A 13,370-nucleotide genomic window follows, 5' to 3' on the forward strand; every position below is an offset into this window, starting at 1 on the left:
GTGGGACTTGGTGCGAGTTAGGACACGTGGCAGTGAGCACAGGGGGTGATGGGTGAGTGGGACTTGGTGCTAGTTAGGACACGTGGCAGTGAGCACAGGGGGTGATGGGTGAGTGGGACTCGGTGCGAGTTAGGACACGGGGCAGTGAGCACAGGGGGTAATGGGGGAATGGGACTCGGTGCGAGTTAGGACACGGGGCAGTGAGCAGAGGGGGTGATGGATGAGTGGGACTGGGTGTGAGTTAGGACACGGGGCAGTGAGCAGAGGGGGTGATGGGTGAGTGGGACTGGGTGTGAGTTAGGACACGGGGCAGTGAGCACAGGGGGTGATGGGTGAGTGGGACTTGGTGCGAGTTAGGACACGTGGCAGTGAGCACAGGGGGTGATGGGTAAGTGGGACTCGGTGCGAGTTAGGACACGGGGCAGTGAGCACAGGGGGTGATGGGGGAATGGGACTCGGTGCGAGTTAGGACACGGGGCAGTGAGCAGAGGGGGTGATGGGTGAGTGGGACTGGGTGTGAGTTAGGACACGGGGCGTGAGTTAGGACACGGGGCAGTGAGCACAGGGGGTGATGGGTGAGTGGGACTGGGTGTGAGTTAGGACACGGGGCAGTGAGCACAGGGGGTGATGGGTGAGTGGGACTGGGTGTGAGTTAGGACACGGGGCAGCGAGCACAGGGGGTGATGGGTGAGTGGGACTCGGTGCGAGTTAGGACACGGGGCAGTGAGCAGAGGGGGTGATGGGGGAATGGGACTCGGTGTGAGTTAGGACACAGGACAGTGAGCACAGGGGGTGATGGGTGAGTGGGACTGGGTGCGAGTTAGGACACGGGGCAGTGAGCACAGGGGGTGATGGGTGAGTGGGACTGGGTGTGAGTTAGGACACGGGGCAGCGAGCACAGGGGGTGATGGGTGAGTGGGACTGGGTGTGAGTTAGGACACGGGGCAGTGAGCACAGGGGGTGATGGGTGAGTGGGACTGGGTGCGAGTTAGGACACGGGGCAGCGAGCACAGGGGGTGATGGGTGAGTGGGACTGGGTGTGAGTTAGGACACGGGGCAGTGAGCAGAGGGGGTGATGGGTGAGTGGGACTCAGTGTGAGTTAGGACACGGGGGCAGTGAGCACAGGGGGTGATGGGTGAGTGGGACTGGGTGCGAGTTAGGACACGGGCAGTGAGCACAGGGGGTGATGGGTGAGTGGGACTGGGTGTGAGTTAGGACACGGGCAGTGAGCACAGGGGGTGATGGGTGAGTGGGACTGGGTGTGAGTTAGGACACGGGCTGCCGAGTTTTGGATGAGCTCAAGTTTACGTAGGTTTACATGAAAGTTTAAGGGGAGGGCCGCTGTGAGCTCTGCACTGAGTTTAGTTCGGCCCACTGGGCCACCAGGGAGGGTTTTGTACGGGCCAGCGGCCTGGCACCCAGGAGGGGGTGCGGGCTGCCTATTGGGGGCCCGGCACAAACTGTGAGCTCCACTGTCGGCACGACTTCGGAGTCGGCTGACAATTAAAATAATTACCGTCCGCGACAGTACGCCCTTCCCTTGAGGACGGAGCCGCCGCCCAGGCAGCGAATGACAAACATGGAAAGCACTCTATCCCAACTCGTGGCAAATGAACCAGAAGGGGAGAGGGGGAGAGGGGGAGAATGTGTTTTTACGCAGCGAGTTGTTGTGATCGGGAACGCGCTGCCTGAAAGGGCGGTGGGAGCAGATTCAATAGTAACTTTCAAACCGGGAATTGGGTAAATAGTTCAAAGGGAGAAATGTGCGGGGCTGTGGGGAAAGGGCAGCAGAGCGGGACTAATCGGATCGCTCTCTCAAAGAGCCGGCACAGGCTCGATGGGCAGAATGGCCTCCTCCTGTGCTGGAAGATTCTATGATTCTCCTCCCCTCCCGTGACACAGTGTTTGAACCGTACCATCCAGTATGGAACGGAGACATCGCAATCTACCCAGCTTCGATCCTCAGTCTGAGCCGGATGGCTATGGGGTGCTCCAATAGGTCTTAGCACGCCTGGGCTAGGGAGAGAGAGAGAGGGAGAGGGAGAGAGAGAGGGAGAGAGAGAGAGAGGCAGGGCGATGTAAAGGGTGGAGGGAGGGGAAGGAGACTCAAATCAGCCAAGATTCCCACCCTGATCATTACCCAGCGAGTCCCTGCTGGAAAGTGCCCACGGGTACCGGAGAGCTACAGGATCCAGCTCATCTGTGATGCACCCCATGGTCAAAGAGTCTGACGCCAATCCCCCATCACCAGCCAGACGTGAGCGCTGGGAGTGGGACAAGACTGTGTCATTGAACACCAGAATGAGTCAGTGCCCCGGGTAGGTTTGGTTAAAGGTGAACATACCCTGGCCCGTGGCTTGGCACTGCATTAGGCACAGGTATATCCGGCAGGGCCCTGCTCAGTAGGAAGGGGTTGGGAGATGACTGGCCCACGTTCCCCACTGCAGACTTTCCATTTTCGAGACCTTGATCAATGAACATAAAACAGGACAAGAACTTAGTCTCACACATTATTCCCCAACTACATCAAACCTTCACATCTTTTTTACAACTTTTTTTTGTGAATTATACACTCTGCACTGTCCCATCAAACATTCCCAGGACAGCTACAGCACGGGGTTAGATACAGAGTAAAGCTCCCTCTACACTGTCCCATCAAACACTCCCAGGGCAGGTACAGCACGGGGTTAGATACAGAGTAAAGCTCCCTCTACACTGTCCCATCAAACACTCCCGGGGCAGGTACAGCACAGGTTAGATACAGAGTAAAGCTCCCTCTACACTGTCCCATCAAACACTCCCGGGGCAGGTACAGCAGAGGTTAGATACAGAGTAAAGCTCCCTCTACACTGTCCCATCAAACACTCCCAGGGCAGGTACAGGGGGTTAGATACAGAGTAAAGCTCCCTCTACACTGTCCCATCAAACACTCCCAGAGCAGGTACAGCACGGGTTAGATACAGAGTAAAGCTCCCTCTACACTGTCCCATCAAACACTCCCAGGGCAGGTACAGGGGGTTAGATACAGAGTAAAGCTCCCTCTACACTGTCCCATCAAACACTCCCAGGGCAGGTACAGGGGGTTAGATACAGAGTAAAGCTCCCTCTACACTGTCCCATCAAACACTCCCAGGGCAGGTACAGCACGGGTTAGATACAGAGTAAAGCTCCCTCTACTCTGTCCCATCAAACACTTCCGGGGCAGGTACAGGGGGTTAGATACAGAGTAAAGCTCCCTCCACACTGTCCCATCAAACACTCCCGGGGCAGGTACAGGGGGTTAGCTACAGAGTAAAGCTCCCTCGACACTGTCCCATCAAACACTCCCAGGGCAGGTACAGGGGGTTAGATACAGAGTAAAGCTCCCTCTACACTGTCCCATCAAACACTCACAGGGCAGGTACAGGGGGTTAGATACAGAGTAAAGCTCCCTCTACACTGTCCCATCAAACACTCCCAGGGCAGGTACAGGGGGTTAGATACAGAGTAAAGCTCCCTCTACACTGTCCCATCAAACACTCCCAGGGCAGGTACAGCACGGGGTTAGATACAGAGTAAAGCTCCCTCTACTCTGTCCCATCAAACACTCCCAGGGTAGGTACAGGGGGTTAGATACAGAGTAAAGCTCCCTCTGCACTGTCCCATCAAACACTCCCAGGGCAGGTACAGGGGGTTAGATACAGAGTAAAGCTCCCTCTACACTGTCCCATCAAACACTCCCAGGACAGGTACAGCACGGGGTTAGATACAGAGTAAAGCTCCCTCTGCACTGTTCCATCAAACACTCCCAGGGTAGGTACAGGGGGTTAGATACAGAGTAAAGCTCCCTCTGCACTGTCCCATCAAACACTCCCAGGGCAGGTACAGGGGGTTAGATACAGAGTAAATCTCCCTCTGCACTGTCCCATCAAACACTCCCAGGACAGGTACAGCACGGGGTTAGATACAGAGTAAAGCTCCCTCTACACTGTCCCATCAAACACTCCCAGGACAGGTACAGCACGGGGTTAGATACAGAGTAAAGCTCCCTCTACACTGTCCCATCAAACACTCCCAGGGCAGGAACAGCACGGGTTAGATACAGAGTAAAACTCCCTCTACTCTGTCCCATCAAACACTCCCAGGGCAGGTACAGGGGGTTAGATACAGAGTAAAGCTCCCTCTACACTGTCCCATCAAACACTCCCGGGGCAGGTACAGGGGGTTAGATACAGAGTAAAGCTCCCTCTACACTGTCCCATCAAACACTCCCAGGGCAGGTACAGTGGGTTAGATACAGAGTAAAGCTCCCTCTGCACTGTTCGATTAAACACGCCCGGGGCAGGTACAGCACGGGGTTAGATACAGAGTAAAGCTCCCTCTACACTGTCCCATCAAACACTCCCAGGGCAGGTACAGGGGGTTAGATACAGAGTAAAGCTCCCTCTGCACTGTCCCATCAAACACTCCCAGGACAGGTACAGCACGGGGTTAGATACAGAGTAAAGCTCCCTCTTCACTGTCCCATCAAACATTCCCAGGGCAGGTACAGCACGGGGTTAGATACAGAGTAAAGCTCCCTCTACACTGTCCCATCAAACACTCCCGGGGCAGGTACAGGGGGTTAGATACAGAGTAAAGCTCCCTCTACACTGTCCCATCAAACACTCCCAGGGCAGGTACAGGGGGTTAGATACAGAGTAAAGCTCCCTCTACACTGTCCCATCAAACACTCCCAGGGCAGGTACAGGGGGTTAGATACAGAGTAAAGCTCCCTCTGCACTGTCCCATCAAACACTCCCAGGGCAGGTACAGGGGGTTAGATACAGAGTAAAGCTCCCTCTACACTGTCCCATCAAACACTCCCAGGGCAGGTACAGCACGGGGTTAGATACAGAGTAAAGCTCCCTCTACTCTGTCCCATCAAACACTCCCAGGGTAGGTACAGGGGGTTAGATACAGAGTAAAGCTCCCTCTACACTGTCCCATCAAAAACTCCCAGGGCAGGTACAGCACGGGGTTAGATACAGAGTAAAGCTCCCTCTACACTGACCCATCAAACACTCCCAGGCCAGGTACAGGGGGTTAGATACAGAGTACAGCTCCCTCTGTACTGTCCCATCAAACACTCCCAGGGCAGGTACAGCACGGGTTAGATACAGAGTAAAGCTCCCTCTACACTGTCCCATCAAACACTCCCAGGGCAGGTACAGGGGGTTAGATACAGAGTAAAGCTCCCTCTACACTGTCCCATCAAACACTCCCAGGGCAGGTGCAGCACGGGGTTAGATACAGAGTAAAGCTCCCTCTACACTGTCCCATCAAACACTCCCGGGGCAGGTACAGGGGGTTAGATACAGAGTAAAGCTCCCTCTACACTGTCCCATCAAACACTCCCAGTGCAGGTACAGGGGGTTAGATACAGAGTAAAGCTCCCTCTACACTGTCCCATCAAACACTCCCAGGGCAGGTACAGCACGGGGTTAGATACAGAGTAAAGCTCTCTCTACACTGTCCCATCAAACACTCCCAGGGCAGGTACAGCATGGGGTTAGATACAGAGTAAAGCTCCCTCTACACTGTCCCATCAAACACTCCCAGGGCAGGTACAGAACGGGTTAGATACAGAGTAAAGCTCCCTCTACACTGTCCCATCAAACACTCCCAGGGCAGGTACAGCATGGGGTTAGATACAGAGTAAAGCTCCCTCTACACTGTCCCATCAAACACTCCCAGGGCAGGTACAGAACGGGTTAGATACAGAGTAAAGCTCCCTCTACACTGTCCCATCAAACACTCCCAGGGCAGGTACAGGGGGTTAGATACAGAGTAAAGCTCCCTCTACACTGTCTCATCAAACACTCCCAGGGCAGGTACAGCACGGGGTTAGATACAGAGTAAAGCTCCCTCTACACTTTCCCATTAAACACCCCTGAACTCCAGCACCAGAAGAGCTCCCTGGTACTGTGATCGGTCCTGTTTCCCACACGAACGCTTCGCGCTGTCTCGGAGCAAGACTGACACATTGAATGTATTTTCTTGTGTGCAGATGGTCTGTGGGCCGCAGTGGGTGGATGCGTTGGTCAGCAGGTCAATGTCCAGTGCGACACACACACACAGTGGCCGTGAGAAGCAGCAGCTCGGGAACACTTCAACAAAACTCTAGGCCAACATTCCAGTGCAGTACTGAGGGAATGCCGCACTATCGGAGGGGCAAAACCCAAAGAACATTTAATGCAGCAATTTGGCTGAATAAGACAGACAGACTTACATTTATATAGCGCCTTTCACCACCTCAGGACATCCCAAAGCACTTTACAGTCAATGAAGTACTTTTGGAGCGTAGTCACTGTTGTAATGTGGGAAACGCAGCAGCCATTTTGCGCACAGCAAGCTCCCACAAACAGCAATGTGATAATGACCCGGATCATCAACCGACAGAGATAAATATTGGCCAGGACCCCGGGGATAACTCCCCTGCTCCTCTTCGATATAGTGCCGTGGGATCTTTTACATCCATCTGAGAGAGCAGACGGCACATCCGACAGTGCGGTACTCCCTCAGTACTGCCCCTCCGACAGTGCGGTACTCCCTCAGTACTGCCCCTCCGACAGTGCGGTACTTCCTCAGTACTGCCCCTCCGACAGTGCGGCACTCCCTCAGTACTGCCCCTCCGACAGTGCGGCACTCCCTCAGTACCGCCCCTCCGACAGTGCGGCACTCCCTCAGTACTGCCCCTCCGACAGTGCGGTACTCCCTCAGTACTGCCCCTCCGACAGTGCGGCACTCCCTCAGTACTGCCCCTCCGACAGTGCGGCGCTCCCTCAGTACTGCCCCTCCGACAGTGCGGCGCTCCCTCAGTACTGCCCCTCCGACAGTGCAGCACTCCCTCAGTACTGCACTGGAATGTCGGCCTAGAGTTTTGTGCTCAAGTCTCTGGAGTGGGACTTGAACCCATGGCCTGGTGACTCAGAGGCGAGAGAGAGGGTGCTGCCCACTGAGCCCCGGCTGAGAGTTGGGAGCTGTGCAGGGTCGGTGCGTGCTGGGGTCAGCTTGCTTTCACTGATCGAGGGCAGGCCCCACCACCTCACACATTACTCACTCAGACTGGAGAAGTGGGCAGCACACGCCGGAAGTGTTACCGCCGGCACTGGGGCACAGCCGGTGAAGTCGATCAGATCACGTGCCGGGCAAGTGGCGCACGGCTCGGCCACAGGGTCCTGAGGGCAAAGAGGACACACAACGCTCAGTTAATCATATTGGTCACTGGACCGTGAGGGCGCTCCGCTTCTTCCTCGAGCAGAGGCCCAGCCAGTCCCCATCCCCCCACCACCCTCCTCCACCCGGCTGAACTGGTTCCCACATTGAACAACTTCTCCTTTAACTCCACTCACTTTCTCCAAATGAAAGGTGTTGCTATGGGAACCCACATGGGCCCTAGCTATACCTGCCTTTTTGTGGGATATGGGGAACATTCTTTGTTCCAGTCCTACTCGGGTCCCCTCCCTCACCTCTTTTTCCGGTACATTGATGACTGTATCGGTGCCGTTTCCTGCTCTCGCCCTGAACTAGAAAACTTCACTCACTTTGCTTCCAATTTCCACCCTTCCCTCACCATCAGATGGTCCATCTCCGACTCTTCCCTTCCTCGACTACTCTGTCTCCACCTCTGGGGATAGGCTTGCGATCAGTAGCCACAACTACTACTAGGCAGTCCCTCGTGACGAGGATGACACTCTTCATACCAAAAAAAGATGGGCTCACACTATAATCCCACGGACTCCCACAGCTCCCTGGACTACACGTCCTCCCACCCCGCTTCCTGTAAAGACTCCATCCCATTCCCCAGTTTCTCCGTCTCTGTCGCATCTGCTCTGACGATGCCACCTTCCATATTAGTGCCTCTGACATGTCTTCCTATTTCATCAATCGAGGATTCCCCTCCGCCGTGATTGACAGTGCCCTCGACCGTGTCCGTTCTATTTCCCGCACCTCTGCTCTCACCCCTTCCCCTCCCTCCCAGAACCATGACAGGGATCCCCTTGTCCTCACCTTTCACCCCACCAGCCTCCACGTTCAACAGATCATCCTCCGCCATTTCTGCCACCTCCAGTGTGATCCCACCACCAATCACATCTTCCCCTCCCCTCTCAGCGATCGAAGGGACCACTCCCTCCGCAACACCCTGGTCCATTCCACAGTCAGCCCCAGCACCCCCTCCCCTTCCCATGGCACCTTCCTGTGCAAACACCTGCCCTTTTACCCCGTCCCTTCCCACTGTACAGGGCCCCAAATACTCCTTCCAGGTGACACGGCGATTTACTTGTATATCTTTCAATGTAGTATACTGTATTCACCGCTCACGATGTGGTCTCCTCTACATTGGGGAGACCGAGCGTAGATTAGGTGACCGCTTCGCGGAACGCCTCCGTTCAGTCCACAAGCATGACCCCGAGCTTCCGGTCGCCTGTCACTTTAATTCCCCGCCCCCACTCGCACTCTGATCTGTGTTGCCATGCCTACCTTCAGGGACTCCGCCGCCTCGTGCTCCCTCCGCCCGAGCCTCGCTCGGCTTCGCTCAAACCTGCGGGCAAGAGGCGTCAATTACCCAGCGTTCCTGTTCAGCCCTCAAACCACCAAACCACGGACCGCCCAGTAACCCAACTAACCAGGCAATGAGCGGGAACCCTCCCCTCCCCCCTCCCTCTCTCCGCCCCCCAAACCCCCACCCTCTTTCCCTCTTCGTGCCAAACGTAGCCCCTCCCACAGCGGCGGACAGGACGGGAAGCGAGGTGCTGCACGTGGTTGGACGCAGGACGTTGGTGGTTTTGCTCGCGTGGCACACTCTGACAGGGCAGGCCCCGCACTCCTGTCCCACAGCACTGTCACAAAGGTTGCTTATCGCATTGGTGCCTGCACACTGTGGCCCACATTGCCCAGCACCAGCACACCACAACACTTTCAATCTACACAGACTATACGGCACACACACAGCCTATTCAGCCGAACCTCTCCGTGCCGGGGTTTATGCTCCACACCAGCCCCCTCCCACCCCTCTCCATCTCACCCCATCACCATATCCTTCTATTCCTTTCTCCCTCGTGTTTATTTAGCTTCCCTTTAAGAAAGGCTTGCATTTATATAGCGCCTTTCATGACCTGAGGACATCCCAAAGAGCTTTCCAGCCAATGAAGCACTTTTTGGAGTGTAGTCACTGTTGTAATGTGAGAAACGCAGCAGTCAATCAGCGCACAGCAAGCTCCCACACACAGCAATGTGATAATGACCAGATATTTTTTTTTGTATCTATTAAATGCATCTGTGCTATTCACTCCCTGTGGTAGTGAGTTCCACATTCTCACCCCTCTCTGGGTAAAGTTTCTCCTAAGTTCCCAATGGGATGTATCAGTGACTCTCATATAGTGATGGCCCCTAGTTGTGGTCTCGCCCACACGTAGAAACATCTTCTCTACATCCCTGTCATCATTTTAAAGACCTCGATCACGCCACCGCCCGCCCCTCAGCGTTCTGGAGGAAGAATCTCCGGCCTGTCCCAATATTGCACCAGTCCCTTGGAGGAGGCTGTCTTTTCCTGATGTGCCAGTTCTGGTGCATCTGTCAAATTGCTCAGGTAGCTGACTCCCGCGTGCGACATACCCGATGTCGCACAGTCACCGTGGGTGCCTCTCGGACACACTCCCAGTGGCAGCAGTGTGTACCCTGTACCTGCTGCCTTCATAGAAAACATAGAAAATAGGTGCAGGAGTAGGCCATTCGGCCCTTCTAGCCTGCACCGCCATTCAATGAGTTCATGGCTGAACATTCACCTCAGTACCCCTTTCCTGCTTTCTCTCCATACCCCCTGATCCCCCTAGCCTTAAGGGCCACATCTAACTCCCTCTTGAATATATCCAATGAACTGGCATCAACAACTTTCTGTGGTAGAGAATTCCACAGGTTCACAATTCTCTGGGTGAAGAAGTTTCTCCTCATCTCAGTCCTAAATGGCTTACCCCTTATCCTTAGACTGTGACCCCTGGTTCTGGACTTCCCCAACATCGGGAACATTCTTCCTGCATCTAACCTGTCCAGTCCCGTCAGAATTTTATAAGTTTCTATGAGGTCCCCTCTCATTCTTCTAAATTCCAGTGAGTATAAGCCGAGTCGATCCGGGCTTTCCTCATATGTCAATCCCGCCATCCCGGGAATCAGTCTGGTGAACCTTCGCTGCACTCCCTCAAGAACAAGAACGTCCTTCCTCAGATTAGGAGACCAAAACTGAACACAATATTCCAGATGAGGCCTCACCAAGGCCCTGTACAACTGCAGTAAGACCTCCCTGCTCCTATACTCAAATCCCCTAGCTATGAAGGCCAACATACCATTAGCAGGGCTCCCAATTCTGCGGGATCACCATGGAGTCTCCGGCAATGAAAGATTCATCTCCAGGACACTACAGAGAGCAACACTCGGGAGGAAAGTCATCGGGGCCTTTAAAGCAATGATATTTTTTTTATAAAAGAAAATGTCTTTGAATACTTCTGTGAATTAGTTAGAAAAATATAGGACATGGGGACGGAAAGGCCGTTTGATTAACAGTCGAGATCCATCCAATCGGGTAATGAGGAGTTTGCTCACTTTTCAATTGGCCGTAGGGGGTGGGGCATCGCGAGGATGGACGCGTCAGGCGACCAATGGCGGGAGTGTGGGGGCGGGTCATTTGGAGGCAGGTGGTCATGTGACAATATCTCCAGGGATAGGTCCAACCCGGATCGGCAACTTCAAGAGGTGACGATATTGGGCACCCACTGGGCGAGCGCCTACATAAACCCAACGATGCGACTACTGGCTGCCTCCCCCACCCCGTGCGTGACAGCAAGCATTACCCCCCCCCGCCCCCACCTCTCGTATCGCAGAAAGATGCTGTTGAGCTCATCGTTGGCCTGTAACAAGCAGCCGATGACATCATCGTTCTCCACCTCCAGCAGCAGCACCATGATCCTGTCCTGCATCAATCGGCACGTGAGCTGCAACTTCTGTGACGGGCAGAGAAGAGACAGAGAGAGAGAAAGCCTTGCATTTCTATAGCGCCTTTCAGATGGAGCATAATGTCGGAAAGTGTGAGGTCATGCACTTTGGCAGAAAAAAAATCAGAGAGCAAGTTATTATTTAAATGGAGAAAGATTGCAGGTGCCGCAGTACAGCGGGACCTGGGGGTTACTTGTGCATGAAACACAAAAGGATAGTATGCAGGTACAGCAAGTGATCAGGAAGGCCAATGGAATGTTGGCCTTTATTGCAAAGGGGATGGAGTTTAAAAGCAGGGAAGTCTTGCTCCAGTTATACAGGGTATTGGTGAGGCCACACCTGGAATATTGGAATTCAGAAGAATGAGAGGTGATCTTATCGAAACATATAAGATTATGAGGGGGCTTGACAAGGTGGATGCAGAGAGGATGTTTCCACTGATGGGGGATAATAGAACTAGGGGGCATGATCTTAGAATAAGAGGCCGCCCATTTAAAACAGACATGAGGAGAAATTTCTTCTCTCAGAAGGTTGTAAATCTGTGGAATTCGCCGCCTCAGAGAGCTGTGGAGTTTGAGTCATTGAATAAATTTAAGACAGAGATAGACAGCTTCTTAACCGATAAGGGAATAAGGGGTTATGGAGAGCGGGCAGGGAAGTGGTCCCGAGTCCATGATCAGATCAGCCATGATCGTATTGAATGACGGAGCAGACTCGAGGGGCCGTATGGCCTACTCCTGCTCCTATTTCTTATGTTCTTATATTCACCACCTCGGAACATCCCAAAGTGCTTGACAGCCAATGAAATACCTTGTTGTAATGTGGGAAACACAGCAGCCAATCTGCGCACAGCAAGCTCCCACATACAGCAATGTGATAATGAGCAGATAATCTGTTTCAGTGATGTTGCTTAGATTCAGCGAATCGTACAGCACAGGAGGCCATTAGCCCATGGTGACTCTTTGAAAGAGCTTTCCAAATTAGTCGCACTGCCCCACTCCAAGGAATGGAAGCCTGTGCTGATAGGGTTAGAGGACTCGGGATGGGAGGGGGCTCGTGTGGAGCATAAACCCTGGCACGGACCCGTAGGGCCAAATGGCCCGATTCACTGCTGTCAATATTGTGTAATACTTCACCTCCCCCCACTCCCCCTCCCCATATCCTTCTATTCCTTTCGCCCTCATGTGTTTATCCAGCTTCCCCTTAAATGCAGCGATACTATTCACCTCAACCCCTCCCTGTGGCAGCGAGTTCCACATTCTCACCCCTCTCTGGGTAAAGAAGTTTCTCCTGAATTCCCCATTGGATTTATTGGGGACAGAGTGGAGATTAGGAAAGGATTCACCAACTTGCATTTATATAGCGCCTTTAATGTAATAAAATGTCCCAAGGCGCTTCATAGGAGTATTATCACATAAAATTTGAGGTAGGTTTTAAGGCAGAGAGAGAAGTGGAGAGATTTAGGGAGGGAATTCCAGATCTTGGGGCCCAGGCAGATGAAGGCACGGCCACCAATGGGGGAGTGATTAAAATCGGGGGATGGTCAAGAGGCCAGAATTGGAGGAGATTACAGAGATCTCGGGGGGGGGGGGGGTGTGGGGCTGGAGGAGGTTACAGAGATCTCGGTGGGGGGGGGGTGGGGCTGGAGGAGGTTACAGAGATCTCGGGGGGGCTGGGGCTGGAGGAGGTTAGAGAGATCTCGGGGGGGGGGGGGTGTGGGGCTGGAGGAGGTTACAGAGATCTCGGGGGGGGGGTGGGGCTGGAGGAGGTTACAGAGATCTCGGGGGGGGTGGGGGGTGTGGGGCTGGAGGAGGTTACAGAGATCTCGGGGGGGGTGGGGGGTGTGGGGCTGGAGGAGGTTACAGAGATCTTGAGGGGGGTGGGCTGGAGGAGGTGAGAGAGATCTCGGGGAGGGCTGGGGATGGAGGTTAGAGAGATCTCGGGGGGGGTGGGCTGGAGGAGGTTACAGAGAGCTCGAGGGGGGTGGGCTGGAGGAGGAGAGAGAGATCTCGGGGGGGGTGGGCTAGAGGAGGTTACAGAGATCTCGGGGGGGGGTGTGGGGCTGGAGGAGGTTACAGAGATCTCGGGGGGGGGGTGTGGGGCTGGAGGAGGTTACAGAGATCTCGGGGGGTGTGGGGCTGGAGGAGGTTACAGAGATCTTGAGGGGGGTGGGCTGGAGGAGGTGAGAGAGATCTCGGGGGGGGCTGGGGATGGAGGAGGTTAGAGAGATCTCGGGGGGGTGGGCTGGAGGAGGTTACAGAGATCTCGAGAGGGGTGGGCTGGAGGAGGTGAGAGAGATCTCGGGGGGGGTGGGCTGGAGGAGGTTAGAGAGATCTCGGGGGGGTGCTGGGGGTGGAGGAGG

The 13,370-nt window shown here is 54.5% G+C and overlaps 1 protein-coding gene across 1 annotated transcript in view; it reads right to left on the reverse strand.

Annotated features, from left to right (window-relative positions):
- LOC139226234 (TOM1-like protein 1) overlaps nt 1–13,370 on the reverse strand; it is a 60,091-nt gene that overhangs the window by 16,133 nt on the left and 30,588 nt on the right. The window contains exons 8-12 of the mRNA XM_070856856.1: nt 10,883–11,016; nt 8,504–8,564; nt 7,083–7,200; nt 2,346–2,466; nt 1,377–1,497 (exon numbers count right to left, since the gene is read on the reverse strand). Coding sequence (XP_070712957.1) covers nt 1,377–1,497; nt 2,346–2,466; nt 7,083–7,200; nt 8,504–8,564; nt 10,883–11,016 — 555 coding nt within the window. The remainder of the gene's footprint in view (nt 1–1,376; nt 1,498–2,345; nt 2,467–7,082; nt 7,201–8,503; nt 8,565–10,882; nt 11,017–13,370) is intronic.

Source organism: Pristiophorus japonicus, chromosome 16 (genome assembly GCF_044704955.1).
Source record: "Pristiophorus japonicus isolate sPriJap1 chromosome 16, sPriJap1.hap1, whole genome shotgun sequence".
NCBI classification, from domain to species: Eukaryota; Metazoa; Chordata; class Chondrichthyes; family Pristiophoridae; genus Pristiophorus; species Pristiophorus japonicus.